This window comes from Neolamprologus multifasciatus, chromosome 6 (assembly GCF_963576455.1).
Source record: "Neolamprologus multifasciatus chromosome 6, fNeoMul1.2, whole genome shotgun sequence".
Lineage (NCBI taxonomy): Eukaryota > Metazoa > Chordata > Actinopteri > Cichliformes > Cichlidae > Neolamprologus > Neolamprologus multifasciatus.
This window is the reverse complement of record NC_140444.1, coordinates 33322380-33342955: the sequence shown is the minus strand read 5'-3', so window position 1 is coordinate 33342955 and position 20576 is coordinate 33322380. Positions and strand designations below refer to the sequence as shown.

The window sequence follows — 20576 nt, the reverse complement described above, 5'->3', positions numbered from 1 at the left end:
TTAGCGGCTAAAGAGCTGCCTGTGGCTTGGAAGCCGCAGGTTGCTGACCTCTGGTTTCAACAAATGAGTATTTATAATTATTTTTCCCATTGCCATGATTTGCGTAAGAAAAGGTATAAACAGGTTTACAAAACTATTTTGTTTTTCTAAAAGATGAGTGTGATTTTAACATAGCCAGCATGCAGAACCCAACCCAAGAGCTCTCTGTTCAGCAGTAATTACTCTCTTGAATATTTGAAAGTCCACTCACCTGTGCAGGGGAGTAGAGGCGACATCGAGGGTGAGTGTGTCCCTCATGAGTAGCGCTCCCTCCTCCTCCATCTCGAAGTGGTGCCATCAATCCGCTACTTGGGCCCCCGACTGTTCCCGCTGTAATTGCGCCAGACACTCCGCCGCCTACGCCCGCCCCGCTCGCAGTGGCAACGGTGGCCCCAGCGATGGCTCCGATGCCTCCCATCATGCAGCACAGGCCTCCCTGGGCCAACTCCAATTCAATCTCTGCATCCATCTCGGCATCCTCCTGTGCCTCCTTGTTGGAATCGTCCAGATGTTTCATCAGCACGGCAACCACCACGTTTATCAGTACGAACTGAGCTGTGAGCACGAAGGACACGAAATACATCGGGGAGATGAACTGCAGTCCGGCATGACAGCCGTAGTCGGTTCCTGGACGATCGGGCGGGCACTCTCTCAGGGTGTCCTAATGGATAAAAGGGTATTGAGAGAGTTTTAAAGGGTTGAGGAAGGAGACAGGAATGAAGTGTCAAACACATGAAAAGGCAGTAAATGAGCAGAGAAAGAGTGGATAAAATGGAAAAATAGTGAGGATTCGGCAGGTAAAGCTGGATAGCAGGAAAGTAGGGAAAAGAAAAGGGGAAGAGGAAAAGATCAGTCAAATAAGGAAGATTTTATATGTAGTAAACACGCAAAATATTTGCTAGAAATAATTATTTTAAATCAGAGTTGGGCTTAGAAAATGTGACCATATTGCCCAGTTTCATTTCCATTATTTACCAATCAATCGATTAATACTCTTTAGTTTTAACATGACACACTGTCGAACTTTCACACTTCCAGAAATCTGCTTTTCAGCCACAGTCACTTTTTAGAGAGCCTAATCAGCACTGATTAACAGCTGGATATGAGCTGTTATAAAATTTTAAGAGCTCCAGGTACTCGGGGTACTTGGGTGTGATTGGAGAGTAAGATTGAAGTGATAGATGAAATTGTAGAGGCAGATGAAATAGTCACTTTTTGTGAATGTGAATTTGAATCTTCATTCATCCTCTGTAGACTCTGAGTGCACATTTACATCTTCAGGATCATCTTTGCTAAAGGATGTCCCCATCTTTACGCACTCATTTCCCCAACCTAAATACAGTCTAGTCCACAGATTTGAACTAAAGACCTTCAATTATAATTCTGCTTCTCGTCCTCTTTCTCTGCTGAGGTTGGAGTAGCTTATATACGATCAACCACCCAGTCCAACATAAGCATGTATGTGTTATTAGAATAGAATTAAAAATGCTCAAACGGTATCTCATCTAAAAAAATCTGTCCAACACTGGCACTGGAGACAAGTTGAGGTAAAGCGGAGTGAAAAACAATCATTTAGGTCCATTAGATAACCCAGCCCAAAATGATGAAATGAGGATGAAGAACAAAAGTACCTTCATGATGCCATTCCAGTTGTCACCAGTTGAAACCTGGAAGAGCGTAAGGAAGGCCATTCCAAAGTTTTCAAAGGTAGCATGGCGGCTCATTCCTTCACAGGGGTAGTCAGCATTACACACTGAGACCAAACATCAAGTGGAAAGAAAACAAAATGAGCAAGACATGGTAAAGAGTGAATCGTGACTCAGTCAATTGTATCTTTCTTTTGTGTCTGTCCATAGAGTGAGACATAACAAATGAGCAGGTGGTAAAAATGGAGATGAATCCAGGTAAAAAAGGCAAATCCAAACGTTACTTGTATGCTGCGTTTTTCATTACAGTGTTTTTACAGATATCTAATTATCTTTGATAAACATGCTCCAAAAAGCCTTTAGTTGGAACAAAAGTGGTGTCTGAAAGACCCACCTAGTTCTCCAAACAGCTCCACACCCAGAGCAGCATAGATGAAAAACAGCAACATGAAGAGTAGGCCCAAGTTCCCCACCTGGAACATAAAGAGAAAGCATTCATTTGTTATATTCATTTGTGGAATCGAATCACGTGGACCTCCACAGTTAGGTGAGGGGGGGCTCAGCCACTGTACAAACTGACTCAGTAGTTTCCAACTCCTCCTCCTATTTCCCCTGTCAGAGTTCAGAGGTAACGGTACTTAATATAACAGGATTTCACTATTTATGAGTTTATATTTGAAACCAGAACCTTCATGTTCCTTTTGCATTGCTTGTTATCATCCGTGAATCACACAGCAAGGCCTTGTTTGTCTCATGATGAAACATACACGTAGATTAACTGCAGTTTTGCTCCTGTTTGCTCCTGTTTGGTGCTTCTCCAGGACTGGAGAAGAATTTCATTGGCTCAGAAATAGTTGCAAGCCAGGTTTACGCAGCATCGTCGTTGTATTGCACAGTTCTGGGTGACACTGTATCATGTGTGAATCGGTCGATGTAGATGGTCACAGTGTAGATGTAGATGGATAAAGAGCCCCTGTGGGTGCAGTAGTAGGCACTAGCATCACACCATTAGCTAAGTCACTTCACAGGGAAGGCAGTGGTGTGCTTTTAAATAGGGGAATGTAGGATTCTATTAGACACTCAAATAAACTGAGAGAAACTGGGGATAGCATACAATGTGTTTTAGTTTTTACAGGAGGTGAGATCACAGTGGAGGACTGCATATAATGAGAGAAGGAGATAAGCGGAAATGAATGTATATACACTACAGAGGAGCAGTTAGGCAACGCCTGAGGAGAGCGTTCTTCTCACCCTGCATGTTGATGGTTTATGATAGATGTAAAAAACATCCATGCCTCGGCCTGAAGCAGTCTGCAGCTTGCAACTTAAACCCATCTGATGTCTTTGGATTCCTTGAGCAGAGAACTGAAAGCAAACTTCAGGAGCAGTGTTGCTACACAATGTGAAACAGATAGCTGAATGCTAAGGAAGCAACACAATAATCAACAAGGTAGCTGAAGTTAGAGCATCCTGTGTCGTGTACATCTTTTGGTTTCCGGTAAACGAATCTCAAATCTAAAGCCATCTACTACATTTTAAAAGTGTGTCCTGAAAATGTTGTTGGTGCCATTGGGAGGAACATTTTTTTCTTCAGGGTAAATTCTTTCTCCATAATGTGATATGGTCAAAGGAGCTTGCAAAGAAAAGCGTCTGGACTTCTTTAAGTTTACTTGAAGATGTTTCACCTCTCATCCGAGAAGCTTCTTCAGTTCTAAGGTCAAATGGTGGAGAGTCCCAGATATAAACCTAGTGGGAGTATCCCCCCACAGAGGGACAAAATGACCTTTTGTCCCCCTGAAATGCACCGGGATGTCATGCTTGGAGAAAACCCTCCTGAGTTTTTCTGATACACCGGTGTTACAGCCGGTGTATCAGAGAAACTCAGGAGGGTTTTCTCCAAGCATGACATCCCGGTGCATTTCAGACCAGGCAACACGCTCAGACAAAAACTGGTTCACCCGAAAGACAAAACGCCAAAACACAGACTTAACAATGTGGTGTATGCCGTACAGTGCAGCGAGGAATGCCCAGACCTCTACATTGGAGAGACCAAACAGCCACTTCACAAGCGCATGGCACAACACAGAAGAGCCACCTCCACAGGACAAGACTCAGCTGTCCATCTGCATCTTAAGGATAAAGGACACTCTTTCGAGGATGCCAATGTTCACATTTTGGACAGAGAGGACAGATGGTTTGAAAGAGGAGTGAAAGAAGCCATTTATGTCCACTGTGAGCGACCATCTTTGAACAGAGGTGGTGGTTTACGACACCAACTCTCTGCCATCTATAATGCAGTTTTGAGATCCCTCCCCAGACGCCGTAACGCCAACTCACATCCTGGGCCATCTGACCTCAGGAATTCGCATGATAAGGTGGGGCCAGGTTTCACAATGAACTCACCCGAAACTCTGGCTGATTGGGACCCACACCCAGTTCCACACCTTGGCTCAGGCGATTAGAGCATCATCAGGGGGTCCTTTTGTCCCTCTGTGGGGGGACACTCCCACTAGGTTTATATCTGGGACTCCCCACCATTTGACCTTAGAACTGAAGAAGCTTCTCGGATGAGAGGTGAAACGTCTTCAAGTAAACTTAAAGAAGTCCAGACGCTTTTCTTTGCAAGCTCCTTTGACTACGATGACCTGGATGACTGAGAACCTTCACAGACATAATGTGATATGAGAAACACTGGCATATGGTCAAGCCCACCCACTTCAAATCCCAACTGAAAACAAGCAGGATGATTTGTTTTTTTTACAGACACAGAACATTAAGGACAAAGACATCGCTAAACCATGGAGCACAACCCTCCTACTGTTCTCTGTCCTTAAGCAAAGAACGTGTATTTGAGACACATTTAAAACACAAGCAGAAAAGGTCACAAGACACTACTTCTTCTTATATAGGCATTTTAAAAACCACTGTATATTTTTTTGGTGCCTAGCAGAGGGATGCCAATTGGTGTAATTGAGAGAAATTCTGAGACAATTTCTAGGTGGACCAGAAAAAAAAAGTCACAGCACACTCATGTATTTGATTTTTCCACTGTACAAGCATAACTGTGCATACTTGCTATTAAGCTAGATTTATCTTTCTTCTGGCTTCAGTGAAGACGTGCTCTACTGAATAAAACGTTGATGTTCTGGCTTGTTACGTGCTCACTTTACAAAAAGTAAACTTGACCTCATGAGAAATGTGCGGATGCTGCAAAATGAACTTATTTAACAACAGAGCCTGCTGCTAAACCGTATAGACAATGCCAATTACATGCTTCATTTGCTCTGCACAGAGTTGCAGTAACAAACGATCAACTAATGGCTTTTGTGTCATAGCACCGTGGCAATAAATCTATCATGAAACGACCTGTGAAAAAGAAGAAATATAGAGGAAATGATACTGGAACACTTCCAGGATCTATATGATTTAATGTTTTCTTCCCATTTTTACTAATATATAAATACACAGTAGTGTGCTATTTATAATGCATCACAGTGAAGGCTCAACTGTTATTGTTTTTTCAGAGAACAGCTGATAATTTGGCTTTTTTATGCCTTTTTTATTGGACACTTAAAAATAACAATGGCATTAAATTAATATCTGCCAGCATTTTGAATTTAACAATTTTCATTTACTGTTTACCAATGAAACCTTGAGTTTGTGTGTGTTCATGTCGATTTTTTTTTTTGTGAAACTGAAAACGAAAGAGCGTGCGTTTATAAATGTGAGGCTTACCGAAGCAGAGACATTTTCTGTGACTATAATTTATATATGTGCACAGATTTTGCAATCCAAACATCAGGGAGATGAAAATCCTCCCAGACAGCCAGGAGAAAGAACCAGACCGACAGCAGAATGAACTTCTTGCTGCTGACTCACTCCATTAGAAATGCCTGTAATAAGGATATGTTTCCAAGAGTTGACAGTCCCAATACATCACAGCTTTCTTTCCCCTCTAGTTTGACCAATTTAAAAAAAAACAAAAAACGTGACACTTTACACATTTTAGGATTTTCTGTATATCTCGTTACATATGACCCATGTTTAGATCCATAAGCTTTTTTTGTAATTTTGCCTCTGTACTCCACCACAGTGGATTTAAGATGTGACTGAAGCACAAACTTTCATTTTTAATTCAACGGGTTTTAAAAAGGTAATTCATATATTAACAGTTTAGAAATTGCAGCAATTTTATCCATTAGTCGCTCATTTTCATAGGCTCAAAATGAACTGCACAGTGACTGACAAGCAGTTTAATGGTCAAAGAAATCCTGTTCACTTGATATTCTATGACAAATGTGTTAGATAAAAGGTAGCTGCTAAATGGAAGTCTCAATCTGAGGTTCCAAAACATAATGATGCCAGAAAAAGAGGCCATCATTTGGCTAAAAAACCCAAATGAATCTTAAAAAGGAAAAAATGTGGCAACACCAAAAGACCATTGAAAAAAAGATAAAATCGATAACTGTAAATTATAGTTGTGGTTAAGAAAAAACCCTTTGTCATTGTCATTATCATCAAGTCTATCAAGTCTACAAGCTAGAGATGAAATACATAGAAATACAGATGAAATCGAGAGGATTTACAACAAGGTGAGATTAGGTCAGATTAGACTTGACTAAAAACATCTGATGGAGACGCCCCGTTTTAGAGAAAAATCTTTGATGAAGACTAATTTGTATCAAAATGATTGGAAAAGAAAATTATGTGGAAGTAGTTAAACAGCTCGTGATAGAAGTGATAACTGATGGGCTACACCCTCTGCTCAGCTTCAGCAAAGCTGACTTTATGGCTCTTTGCAGTGCACATGGGTAAGAGGTGAAAGCAAAAGCAACCCAAGAATTGTCATGACAGAAAAATGAGATATTAAAGCCAAGACCGTCACTTGACTTCAACCCAACAAAGCATGATTTTTTCTTAATGAAGACAAAACTTAAAGCAGAGAGACTGAAAGCAACTACAGGAAAAGGATCAAAAAAGGACAAAAATAATAATAATCCATAAATCTAAAGTGACTTTAGTTTGAGCCTCTGAAAATGGGTGTAAACCTGCTGTAATTCCTGCAGGGTTAAGTAGTTTTGTTAAACGCCATGAATTAAAGCTTTAAGTCTGCACTTCAAGCAAATGTAGATCATTTCAGTTTGAACTGACTGTGGTGGTATACAGACGCAAAATTACAAACCTGTGTTGAGTCCCAAAAGAGCAGAGTGTGACTGGAGTACGGTGCTGGTAAAATATCTCAACATTACTGAACTCCTAATAAGTTATTAAACATCCCCAGCTAAAATAGTCGCTCTACAGTTTCTCTGTGTCCCCTCAGATTCCACAAAACCATCCATTAATATCAGCAAAGGCTTGAGACCCAGAGTCTTTCAGTGCAACAGGGGAGCAGAGCACATTTGCTGCTCTGCTCTCATTAACGGTGGTAAGAATGAAAAAAAAAAAAGAAATCTTAACTTATTGCTGCGAGTGTGTGTCTGTGTTTTTTTAAATTCCTGAATAAATTAGAGCAGCCATGGAAATTTACCAAGTCATAAGATTAAGGGCTAAAATATTTCTAATAACCTGACTTTTTAAAAGTTCTTATTCTCAGAGAGCGTTTATCGACTCTGGTCATTTATCATTTCACAAATGTTAATTAACTCCTGGGTGCTCTTGAGATAAGCTCTGGTGTGTGTGTGTGTGTGTGTGTGTGTGTGTGATGACTCATACCTGAGGCAGAGCTTGGACCACGGTGTCAAGAAGAGCTCTCATCCCCGTTGCCATTTTCAGCAACTTCAACACTGAAGAGAGATCACACAGGGTCAGAGAAAACTATAGCCATGGGTAAAACTGCATAAGTCTGTGTCTGTACGTGATACTTGACCTACGTGTTGCGGTGATAAACAACCAACAACACCTACAGAGTGAAGGGAAGTAATACCAAAGACAGAAAGACTAAAGACACCAGAGGGATGGAGGAGAAAAGTCAAGATAGATACATAAGGTGTGGGCAGAGAGAGAAAGAGAGACAGTAAACGATCAATACATGGAACAAGTTTCCCAGCTCATCATAAATGACCTTCGACAATTCCCAGATGTCCAATTTCTGGAGGAACCCGGTAATTACTGGAGCCAGAGGAAAACATGAGAGTATTCTCACAGAGAACAGCAAGGAACAATTTAACCTCCTGAGAGATGAGCTGCTCTTCACAGTTCTTAGTGAAGATACACAGTGTGTGACAAAGAGAGGGTGAAAGCGGTGGATACAGCCCATGAAGAGAACAACTCTTAATAACCTTTTCACCAAAACATACAGCCAACAGCTTTACTTACAGGCAGTTGCTGCCTTTATTTGCTGAAAGCATTTTAGAGTCTTTAATGCTCGATCACGGCGTCTTTTTAAAAAAATGCTGTTTGCCAATCATTTTAATAACTTTGACTATATTTTGACCACTGGGACTTTGTCCTGTAAGATCTGGTACTGCAATTAAATGTCTACAGTTCTGAAGGAGGACTTGTGTCTAATGAACTATGACAGTGAGATTTTGGCACCTGGTTGGAAATTAGCCTCAGCAATGCTACAGTTCGTAAAAAAGCATGGTTGTACATTATCAATGTCAGGTTTCATATTACATCTAATTTGGTATCTGTAGGATATAAATTATAGCTCTGTGGTTGATATTATGACTGCTCAGTAACACTATATATCCTCATTGGCCACTTTGTTAGGGACAACTGTTCAACTGCTTGCTAGCATAAATATCTAATCAACCAACCACATGTTGGCAACTTTAAGTGTTCAGGCTGATAGGCGTGGTTGAAACAACATGCTGAACTTCAAGTCCAGCATCAGAGTAAGGCAGAAAGGGAATTTAATGAGTCTGAACGTGGCTTGGATAGACTGGTTTCCCCTGTCTTCACTGCAGCTCGTCCAGAGTTAGCTAAGAATCACACAACAGTAAATACTTGGCTAAAAACTGAGTACTTGCTATAAGGGTTAAGGTTCTGTGTAAAAAACCATGTAACTTATATAGTTTTTAAATTAATATAAATGTGAGCATATTTGCATAGTTACAGTATTTTATTTCCAGTATTTGTTTTTGTTTGTTTTCCAAGTTATAGACAAAAGTTTCTCTGGGAGACAGCTGCTTCTGAGGCTAAATGTGCTACACTTCCAAATTAATGGTTGCATTTGTCATCCTTTTTCTTTTTTCACTTCTCTGGGTTTTATTTTTATACAAAATATAAAATGAACACAAATAATAGCCTTCTCATTTCTATATACCTGTTGACTATTTTGGAGTAGCAGCTAACTAGCTGGCAATACTTACACTCAAAGTCTATTGTTGTTTGTTGTTGTTTGTTCACTGACTGTTTTGAATGTGTCCATCTGGTTCATTAAAAATGTCAAGCCTACAAAGAGTTTATAACACTGAAAAATTAAGGCTTACACCATTAGTTCAAGGGAAAAGCTAGCATCCCTGCCAGCTGATAATTCACAAGCACGGTCATTATATTGTGGGGTAGATTATTATTATACTGTGTTATGCTAAAAACATTAAATGAGATTTTATTTGTTCAAATGCAGTCCTTGGACTTTGAAGGAGTATTAGGGCCACAATAAGAAAGAAAAAAACATGTTATTATTCATTTTGAGAATAAAGTCAAAGTAACAATTTGAAAATAATTACAATGTTTTATTAGATGGGTTGGTTAAATTGTACTTTAGAATTGGTTTTGTACAGATAAATTCTTTCTTTTTTAGCACATAAACACTGTGTGGTGACAAATATAAGGAGAGAAAGATGCATATAGTCAGTAGGGAAGACCACAGAAATTTTGCCAGATTTGCGCAAAATGAAACAATGACATGAAACATCAATGGGCAGATTACTAATGGTCACACTATGGTTTACAACAAGATACAATAAGACAGCTGATCATGCTGTTTCTACACAGGCATTTAGTAGACGGCATAAACACTGTGGCAGTTATTTGACTTGAAACAACAAATTTCATCTCCACATTTTGAATTTACTCTGAAAGTTTAATCTCAAAATGAACAATAATATTTTTCTTTTAATGTTGCTGTAACATTTCATTGTACTGGACAGTTTTAGAGAAAAACTAACATTAACTGCCAACATATAACAAAACAGTCTGATGAATATTCTATTGTATTATCCCACTAGCGAGTTGGAATTAATCCACTTGTATGAAACGACTGTGGAACATTTTAATATTCTCTCCCACAGTCACAAATTAGTTAACATTCATACACAGTGGCAAAAATGTTAAGAGAAGAAAGACTAAAAGTCACCAGTAGCCCTCACACTCATCATCAAATACCCCACTTGCTTCTTAATTACCACTGGCTGCTGTTTAGTTAGCATATTACCCATGGGTCCACTCAGAGGTCCCTGAACAGAATTATGGAGGGCAGAGGGTTATGGTAAGAGAGGGCGAGGATTAAGTGAGATTGATGTAATTAGCCTTTATCCCCCTCAGTGTGAAGTTAAGAGGACAGCCCAAAGAACTAGTCCTTCAATTTCCCCAGATTTATTAGAGCACAGATGCAAAATGACAGTCAAGTTAAAAACGAGAGCAAATCTCAGTGTAGGGCTGGGCGATATGGCCTAAAATTCATATCGCGATATAATTTGAAGCATGTGCGGTAACGATATATATCACGATATATCCTTTTCTTCTGTATAACGTATTTTCCACACTTAAAATCCTTTAATTTTCTCAAAAATCGAGAGTGTGCCTTATGTATGAATTCTGGTTGTGCTTACTGACCTCGAACCGATTTGGACGTGCAGAAATCTGTTAAAAAATGTTTTAGTACAGCTTTGGTAAGCCGCACTGCTTGATGGATTGTCAGAGCATTACGGCTGCTGTAGTGAGGAGCTTTGCGGAGTAATCTGGGTCCAAAACTCCGTCTGTTTCAGGTCCCAAAGTCAATCGAACACTAAGAGTTAAAAACAGTCTAAATTCTTTCATCTTTAATTAAATCATCAGCGTTCCTGCTTTATCGGGTGTAACAATTAAGTTTTACATCCAGGCATCCATGAAAACAGAATTTATTAAATTTAACGGAGTTAGAAGTTAACAGGAAGTTAGCTCGCTAGTTTACACCTAAACATTTCATACCATGTTCTGACTGAGAGATTTTTGAAACTAATTAAAACGTACAGCTCTGCTACCACTTCCAACATAAATGAAGACAGAAAACTAAACAGCAGTGGCGTTTGCAGGGTTACTGAAGTTGGACTACCTGGTATATAATGTTGTGCTACGTGATTGTTAGCGACACAGCTATGTTAGCATAACATTAGCACAGTGAAGCTGGAGGATGAACGCCAACTTTTTTCCACTCAATAAAAGTTAATGTGAGGGATTCTGGTGGTCAGGGACAAATGCAATCGCATAGCAGGATGCTATACACGGGCCAAACTTCAGTCAGGAGAACAACTGATTATTCATCCACAAATCAAGGTTTGTTATTAATATACTGCAACAACATGGGACTAGAACAGCTGCGAGAAAATTCAACATTAATGAATCAATGTTACGGAAGTGGAGGAAGCGCAGTTTTTGGCTTTCCCCATATTCCAAAAGTGCTTCATCTCTTTGCTATGACTGTCGCCCGGCATAATTTGCAGATGATAATGGTTTTAGCCGCTGCGATGCTTTCGACCAAAACAGGCGCTTGATGACATCATCAACATGCGCTATCGCGATATAGTCAAAATCTCTATCGTTGGCCAAATTTATATCGTTTATATCGCCCACCCCTATCTCAGTGATATATGGATACTGATATCAACCTCAGTGAGCCTCTTTTTCAAGTTACTCAGTCAGTCAGTAGGCCAGTCTAAAATTCTTCAAGCAGTCAACACAACTAGTCATCGTTATCCATGTGTCTTTGTTCAGTGGTAAGTTTGAAGTCTCCCTAAATGCTGTTTCATAGATTGAATTAAACACATAAAAAAACATTTATCACTTCCACAAGTTAAATCAAACAAAAACGAACATGTCTGTAATATTTAACATAAAAAGCTTACAGGACATGAGAGATTACACCTGCTAAGCTTCTTTAGGCTCCTCTGATTTCATTTTCAAAAGCTTCATTTACAAAAATAATGAACACACTCATTTTGTGAGAACTAAATTGAAATTAGTGATGTGGAAATATGCATGACTTTTAATTTATCTCGACTGCTGGGTGATATTAAAGAACAGCTGGGCACACTATAGCTCAAACAACAGCTACAGAAAATTGAAACAGAAGCAAAACACACAAAACTTCTGACTAATTTTCTCTGGAAAAATGGCAAATTAGGAAACGGGTAAGGGACAAGCACATGTAGAAGAATATGAAATAATAAAAAAAGTAAAGTAAGATGAAGTTTCAGGCATAAGAAAACACCATGGGCAGGATGTAGGGTTAAAGACGTGTGCGTCTGTGGGTTGTGGTATACCTCGTGCTATCCTGAGCACCCTCATGATCCTGATGATGGTGGGGTTGATGGGGAGCGAGGCATTGATCTCAATCTCTTCCAGAGTGATGCCCATCACTGACAACAGCACAATGGCCAAATCCAACTGGTTCCACCTACACACACAGACACGCACAACGACTTTTCAACATACCGGAAAAATACCGAACCCGACGGAATATAATGTGAGTCTTAAAAAAAGGAGAACGAGGATGAATTGCTCAGGATTTCATGACTGCACACATCACGGTCGGTGTCATGTTAATTTCCCAATGAATATTAATGTTCTACATCACATTTGTGCATAATTGGCTTGACTCTCGCACAACTGACTTGGCAGAAGAATTGGTAACAGCTCACCATTACCCTAAGGCCTGCTCCAGCTATGAATATTTATAATAATAGTAGAATAAGAGTTTGAATACAACTTGGACTAAGAAACAATATCTGCTGAGTCATTTATGTAACCTGTTGTCATTTTATTGGTCAAAAAATAGTTACTAAACGGCTCATGTGGGAGAATTCATGAATGTAAAGTTAAATAAATAATGTGGATTTTTATATTTTTGTCAAAGTTTTGATGCAAACTTCATATTGTAATGCTAATTCTGAAACAAGCATCACATAATCTCATCAGACAACAAATATAAAGAGGACATTCTTCAGTTATATTGTTGTTGAGTAGCTATATTATGAAAGAACCTTTAAAACCATTATATAAGAAAGAGACCTGACCTTTCTTACTTTAAAAGACATGTGCACTCCCTTAAATAAACATTCCCCCCTTATTTTTTTAAAATGTAGCAACGTTTCCTTCACTTTTCACTCAGGTTACAGCAAAATTATTGCCCGGGGGAATGTTTCCCCACTGCGTTTCATGCTAGACAATATCTCAGTGCCAGAACAACAAGAAGCGGCACACAGACAGACTCGCACAGTGTAAACACACTCAAAACAGGGTTGCCTAATAAACCCAGGGGCTCCCGAAAAGACACACAAGGGTGAAGACAGAAAAAGACAAAGGTGCTGCAAAAGAAGAGAGAGGAAGGACATAGAGAAAGAGAGCCATGAAATGCAATGCACACTAGAAGAAATACCGTGACTAACTAAAACTGAGACACATAGAAAGATGGACATTAAAATAGGTCGGAAGAAGTAATTTTGAAAGCAGGAGGGGCAGAAATAACCAATAGCAATTTTCTCCAGCACAGTTCTTGAAATGGATCGGAAGCAGCAATAATAAATCTACATAGCAGGGTCGAATAATATTCGCCAACACTCTCACAGCTGCTCCACAGTCTTGTATGTGTAACTGAGAGAAGAGCCCCTGCAGGATTGCTATGATGCTGGGTGAAGATATGGAAACGAGTTAAAATTCAAGACTTTCTGTACCTGCACAGTTGGATCGTGTTTTTAAATTAAACATTCACCATATAATTGACCGATGACATCATCAAAAACTAGTGTAAAAGGGGCTTGGAGCTTATTTTCTTTACACAGTGCTGGCATAGTCGGTTGGTTATATTTAAACAACACATTTGTGTCACCATCCATCTGTCCATAGATCTAACCATGTCTCTTAGCAACTTCATAGTGTATGCTGTTAATATACTAGCAGGCTCACCGACACTGCATTCTCACACAGGAAATACCTGCCAATGATATCTAAAGCAGGATTTAGCTCTTTGTGGTTCTAATTAGGCACAAAAACCTGAAGGGAAAATAAACAACCTGAAGAGAAGTGCAGAACTTGAAACATGTGGAATAAGAAAGCAAGCATTCTCTAAAAATCATCTTCTTCACCTTTTTTGAGATTGCATATTATGCTCTTTGTATGATACATGTTACAGTCCCTATTTCCATTCACTGTAGGCTGTTTTTTTGTGGATTGACAATTTCTGGCAAAAGTTAGGGCCAAACATAAACAATCTTTCCTAAAGGTACAATGTATAAAATTTCCACTACTAGAAGTCAGTAGATATCAGTAAACTGAGTTCTGTGTTCCAAATTCAAGTGTATATTCTGGTAGAAAAAACATGTTCTTGTCATGTTTCAGCCAAGTGAGAGCAAAAACATTCAATTTAGAGTGTACTCATAATGACCACAGCTGGTTAGCATGTTTCTGCGACTGTTTGGACCTGATTCTCCCCAGAGTTTCAGTAGAGTGCTGTGAGTCCACTGTTTACCTCAGCTGTCAATGCAGGGTGAGAAACGTCCACGTCTATTTACTCTGGAACAGGCTGTAAAACTTTGTGAAAGGAGTCTGATCTGAGTCTGAGTCAAAGAAGCAGACTTATGGCCAATGACAGACATACTGAGGTGAGTTCCTGAGGATATGCAGAACGTTTCTGTCTGTTTCTGCTTCTGTTAGCCACTGTTAGCTGGGGTTTGTTGGGTCTGTGTTTCCACAAGCCCCGCTAGTTTAGAGACTTATTCATCATGAAGAAAACAAGACATAACAGAACATCTTCAACCGGTTTTTCACTCGCTAACGAGGGAAGTTTTTGGTCAAGAACCAGCTCTTGGAGCTCACGCTCCTAACCTGTCTCATGCCCAAAATCCTTCCAAGAGCAGCTATTTATTGACAAACTGTTACAATACACATCACAGCACAAGCACCTCCCTCTGTAAAAACCCCCAATGGTTCTAAGACAAGGCACTGTGTGTGTGTATGTGTAAGCACGTATATGCATGTGCAAGAATGTGTATGTGTCATGTGAGAATGTGTGTGTGTGTGACCTCCTGCTGACCAAAAGGGTCATAAAAGCAGGAAGCTTACAACAGAAGAAACAGATCTTCCAGATAGGATGCATCTACAATAAATCCTCCCCCAGCACAGAGTGGCTGGAGAGGTGGTCAGGATCAAAGGAATGGCTCAGACTTACAAATTTCAGAAGCCCAATGACAACATTCAACAATTAGACTTAACAGGGTTAGCTGCTATTAACAGGTGTTGGTGAAAGTGTCTGACTTGAATAAACTCTCATATGATGCGAGAACGCAATGAAAATGTGTATCAGAGAGAAAGCGTAATTTTTAGGACACTAACAATAGCCTGGTAGCTGTACGGAGACGGGAGTGTTGCATATCTAATTTGCAGACAATAACTGACTGCAACAATATTGGGAAAAAATGAGCATGTTTGTCTGACTTGAGAGGAGGAAGAGGATGATATTTGATGAAGTTGCTGGGTACATTGTCTCTTTCCTTCACGTTTTAATTTCTTTGGTGAAAGGGACTCCTCTGCAGATAAAACATAGGTGTGATGCTTCATATCTTGAGTCGGAAGTTGCAGACACAAATTAAAATGTCGCTCCATCGCATGCAAACACCTATAACTTCTCCTTCCCCTTTGGTGTTTTACATATATAGTCGGTCTCTAGACAAATACGTAAAACACAATTAGTCGAAAGGGAGATGTCCATCACGGCCACTGTAGTCAAACATGGTGGGGGAACACGGCGGCTTTCACTAACGACAAATCATTTAATAGATGATTCAATTTATAAGAAGGTATAAGAGTGCAGGAAGACATAATCACAAAGTAATCTGTGTGTGTAAGTTTTGCCCTTGAATCTGTGATCTTGTATTTTTTTCCTGTCGTCTCTCAGAGCTTAGCTGGCCACAGCAAGCAGCTGCTTCTCTATTAGGAAGAAATATAAGAGATAAGGCTGTGGTATATAATACCAGAATGTGGACTGTACAAGGATTAACTTGCTGCTGGTGCCGTGGGCCAATACTATAACAGATTTTATCAGTTTTGCATGCTTCAAAGATTTAGTGCAGCCGGGACTGTACCTGTCCTTGAAGAAGCGCCGAAAGCCAAAAGCTACCAGTTTGAGAGAGGCCTCGATCACGAACGTGGACGTGAAGAAGTAGTTGCAGTACTTTAATGCAGTCTCCAGAGACTGGGAGAGTAAGAGAGATGAAAGATGGACAGAGAGGTTAGAACTGAGACAACAACAGCAGACAGTTAATATCACCTCTCCCGTGATCTATACAAGCACATTTGTTATCTTTTTTTCACGCCACTAAAACGGTCTTTTTATCAGTTCACTGAAGAATGAAGCAAATAACACAGCAAGTTATGAGAATTGTTGTTCAGTGAATCCGTTTTGCCAGAGTCAGCAACATTTGCACTTGCCAACAAATTTCTTTTAATAGAGGAGAGCTTAATTGAGACAGACAGCTAAATTATGTCACACTCTAGGGAGAAACTGAGCATTTCTTCTACTACGCTGGTATTAATGAGTCAGACAAAAAAAAGGGCTACACAAGTCAAACATTAGTAATGTTAAGTGCACATAATTAAACCAGATTATCCACAACAAGTCTAATTACATATTAACAAAGCGTGTGTTGAGAGGTAGTAGAAATTTGCCATTTTCAAACAATGTTTGGACTTTAACGACTTTAATGACGCTATTTTAAATGATCTTTGTAGATTTCTGACTTATGGTAAAATACTTTTAGTACTAGTTTTAAAGTTGAGACCAAACAGAGAGGGAGTTGGTCATTGTGCATCCCTTCATGCTGACAATTGGTTGCTAGAGAATGTTTCTGGTTGTCTAGGTAACGTATTTTCAGGGCAGATGATTTCCTGTCCTCTCATTGGTGGTTGCTTCAGTCAATTGCGTTGAAGTTGACAGAAGTTTAATTCAGCACCTCCTTTATTTATTTATTTTACCCATAAGTCCTTTGAAATCCCCGAATGCTATTGGCCATCTACCCTCTCTGGTCGCCACAGTGCTACAAAATCACAGCTTAAAACAGAGATAATCAAGACCAGAAAATACCTGAAGGATTTCCAGAATTAGTCGTGTTAATCTATAAGGTTAAGCGTTTTAGGATGTCTAAGGAACTTGGAAAGAAAAGCGTCTGGATTTCTTGAAATTTCTTCTCATCTGAGAAGCTTCTTCAGTTTTAAGAGCAACTGGTGGAGAGTCACAGATTGTAAGCCCTATGGGACTGTCCCCAAAGAGGGTCATGGACCCCCTATTGATCCTGTACCTAATCACCAAGGCCAAGGTGTAAAAATAGGTCAGAATCAGCCAAGGTTTTGGGTTTTTGAGCCCAACGCGAAACCTAGCCCCACCCTATCATGTGATTTCCTGAGGTCAAATGGCCCAGGATGTGAGCGGGCGTTAAGGCGTCTACATACTGGCGTGCTCGAAAGAGTGACCTTTAGATGCAGATGGAAAAGCCGAGTCTTGTCTTGTCGAGGTGGCTCCTCTATGCTGTGCCGTGCATTTATGAAGTGGCTGTTTGGTCTCTCCGATGTAGAGGTCTGAGCGTTCCTCGCTACACTGTACAGCTTCTCGGATGAGAGGTGAAATGTCTTCAAGAAACTGAAAGAAGTCGAGACCCTTTCTTTCCAAGCTCCTTAGACTATGATGACCTGGATGATGAAAAAGTGGCTGGGGAGAGTTTCTTCCCTGTTTTGTGTTTTTATACCAGGCAAAACTAACTGTCCATAGCTTTATAGGACTAGGAACAATTTTGTTTGTTCAGGTTCAGATAAAGGAAAAAAAATTAACCGTTATAACTTATTTTATAATATAGATCTTTTTCAAAATGTGTTTTTGTCAGGTTACTTTTACTGTTAAAGCTCTTACAAAACCATTCATTTTTACAGCAGTTCTGCTCTGAAGACAAAAATGTAATTATTTTCATTGTTAAACGAGTTAAGTCAAAGGCCAGTGTTTTTAACTTTTCCACTTTAAGCAGCCTTTATAATACCATTTCAGCTACATTTCTTTCCTTTATTTCCAAAGGGCTTCAGTCAAGTGTTATGTAGCCATGAACCCTGCAGGTCTTTGACGATAGCCTCGCATGTGTGGGCGATAGCCTTTGGATGTCAATGGCAATTCACACAGTCAACTGAAAATAATGAGCTCCGTGGGCTGTCTGTGTACAGCTATGTAAGTGGCTAATACCTTATATGTTTGCCACAATTGTCTCTCAAGATAAGAACATTTTCAGCTCAACACTGAGACCGAACACCACGACAAGTCGTATACAGCCTACATGCCACAGGTCAGAAATGTGAGAGGAAACAGTGGGGGCAACACCACAGGGAAAGATCCTGACTGATTTGAGTGGGTTGCTCTGGTAGTTTCATTTCCTCCTTAGTGATCATATGTTAAACCAGTTGATTATGCTATTTCATTAGGGTAGCAAGAACATGGCATAAAAAAGTCAACTGTTACCATCCATTAAACACGTGAAGAGCTTTTTCTTACCTTTTAGCCACTTTATTGAACACCGTACTTGAATACTTTCCTGCTAAAAAGGCTTTTTTCCCACCTGAAAATCATTTTACATAGCCGATGCTCCAATCTGCCGATTGTTTATATTCCAGCACTTCAATACATGCTTTAGTTTTTGGCAGTATTTATTGCTGATTCAGAGCAGCGGGCTGGCCACTTGCCTCAGGAAATGGCAACTTTTAACCATCAACACCTACTCAGAAGATTTGGTGAGACTGAGAAAGAAACAGCAGATTTGTTCGAAGCATCGCTCTATCCTCCTCAAGCAAGGCTGTCACCTGTGGTTGGTTGTAGTGCTCCAGAGACATGGTGATGACATTAATGCAGATAATGAAGGTGATGACCAGGTCCAGGTAGTGGCTGGTACACAGAGCATGGATAGCCAGACGTGTAGGACCATAGGATGCATAGTAGGGCAGCTTCTGTGCCTCTGGATAGAGGAAGAAAAACAATAAGACAATTAGGGTTTAGGGTCAATGAATGAGAAGGAAAAATGACAGAAGGAAAACAAAATGGGAGTGAAAGACAAATTAGAAAAATGTAGAATAAAGTGAATGACAAAAAAATGGCAAAAAAACAAAAGAGAAAATATACAGACAAAAATGTTTCATTAAACAAACAGTGAATAAAAGCATGAAGAATTCAAAGAGATCAGGATTCATTTCATTGGTTACAGTACTGTACACAAAGTCTTGAGTTACTCCTTACTTCTTAATACTTTGCTTCCAAGGATCTAGGCTATATTTTTAAGTGGTTATGAGGTTTTCTTCAGGCTGAGGATCTTTTAGAGATTTTATTTGGACATTGGCTGCTTTTTCACTCATTTATAGTACAGTACTAGTTTTGTTTTTTTCTTTTTGTCGAGCCGCTTAACGCTGACCTATAAATGATTCAAGCATAAAACAGGCACCTACCCCAAAGACTGCATCTACATATAACATAAACTGAGAACCCATTTTAAAATGAACCTTTAGACGCTTTGCTACTAGCAACCTGTCAGAAAAACATTAATTTGTTCCAATTTCTTTTGAAATGACAGCAAATTATACAGTTTGACAGGGATAGAGGAAGAGATGGCACGTTGTAGCAGTTGAACTGCATCTCAAAGTCATGTCCATTACAAAGACAAAAAATCCAGCCAAGGCCTGACACAAGACATAAGGTCTACTTGCCAAAATTACCAAAGTCCCATCAGAAAAGGTCTCAGTGGTGGACTGGCTGTCAAGAAGTTACTCTTAAGGAGGGGAAACGGGGAGAAAATGTCTGAGGCATGCTAAATTACACAAGAACTGGACTGCAAATAAGTGGCAACAGCTCTTCTGGTGTGAAGAATCCAAATTTGAAACCTTTGGTTCAAATTGTTGTTGTCAGTATATACGCTGTTCCACCATGCAATACTATCTGGACGGTTCTTGTTTACCAATGGCTTAAATTTTCAGGAAGTGGTGCCAAACATACTGCTGGATAGAAAGAAAAAATGGAACACTATCAGTCATGGATTGGCCTCCCCAGAGCCCAGACCCCAACATTATTAAAGCAGTGTGGGACCATCCTAAGGTCTACCGGTTTTGCTCAATTGGTGTGGGTGGTCAGGGGGCAACAGCCTAGGTTTGAGTTCTGAGGCCCTGAGACCAAATGAAAGTTTTTAAAGTCTACTACAAGAAAGTACAAGAAGGCTTGCGTAAGAAAGTTTAGGCGTTGTGGACGAATAAAGACAGTCCTACCAAATATTGACTTTCAAGCTGGTTAGAATTCCACAAACTCTTTTTTTTGCCTCATATAATGTATTTCCATCGATGTTTGCAGATGATTTTGCTAAATCACTATGTCTATTACCCAGTTTCCTAACAAAATATAGAGAAATAAAGTCGACTCAAGGCTTTTACACAGTAGTGAATTTATTCCAAAAGAGGGAAAGAATAATGACGCTCAGAGCAGCTGAAGAAAAGTCAGACACTGAGATAAACTCTGTGCTTATATAAAGAGAGAATTTGATAAATGTGTGAGAGAGGTTAAGTAGCTTTAAATGAGTTGAAAAAATGACTCATTCAACGTCATATTATCATGTGTAATATAAAAGATCAAATTAGAGGTCTTGGGCATATGCCATGTGGATTTTACCCAAGGAGTGGATACTT

At 39.7% G+C, this 20576-nt stretch overlaps 1 protein-coding gene across 3 annotated transcripts in view; it reads right to left on the bottom strand.

Moving 5' to 3' along the window:
- LOC146517444 (voltage-dependent T-type calcium channel subunit alpha-1I-like) overlaps positions 1-20576 on the bottom strand; it is a 283413-nt gene that overhangs the window by 38902 nt on the left and 223935 nt on the right. For all 3 annotated transcript variants that reach the window (XM_085162096.1, XM_085162094.1, XM_085162095.1), the window contains 7 exons: positions 18717-18868; positions 15968-16077; positions 12152-12285; positions 7398-7468; positions 2080-2158; positions 1671-1792; positions 251-700 (listed from right to left, as the gene is read on the bottom strand). In XM_085162096.1, the coding sequence (XP_085018222.1) occupies positions 251-700; positions 1671-1792; positions 2080-2158; positions 7398-7468; positions 12152-12285; positions 15968-16077; positions 18717-18868 (1118 nt within the window). The remainder of the gene's footprint in view (positions 1-250; positions 701-1670; positions 1793-2079; positions 2159-7397; positions 7469-12151; positions 12286-15967; positions 16078-18716; positions 18869-20576) is intronic.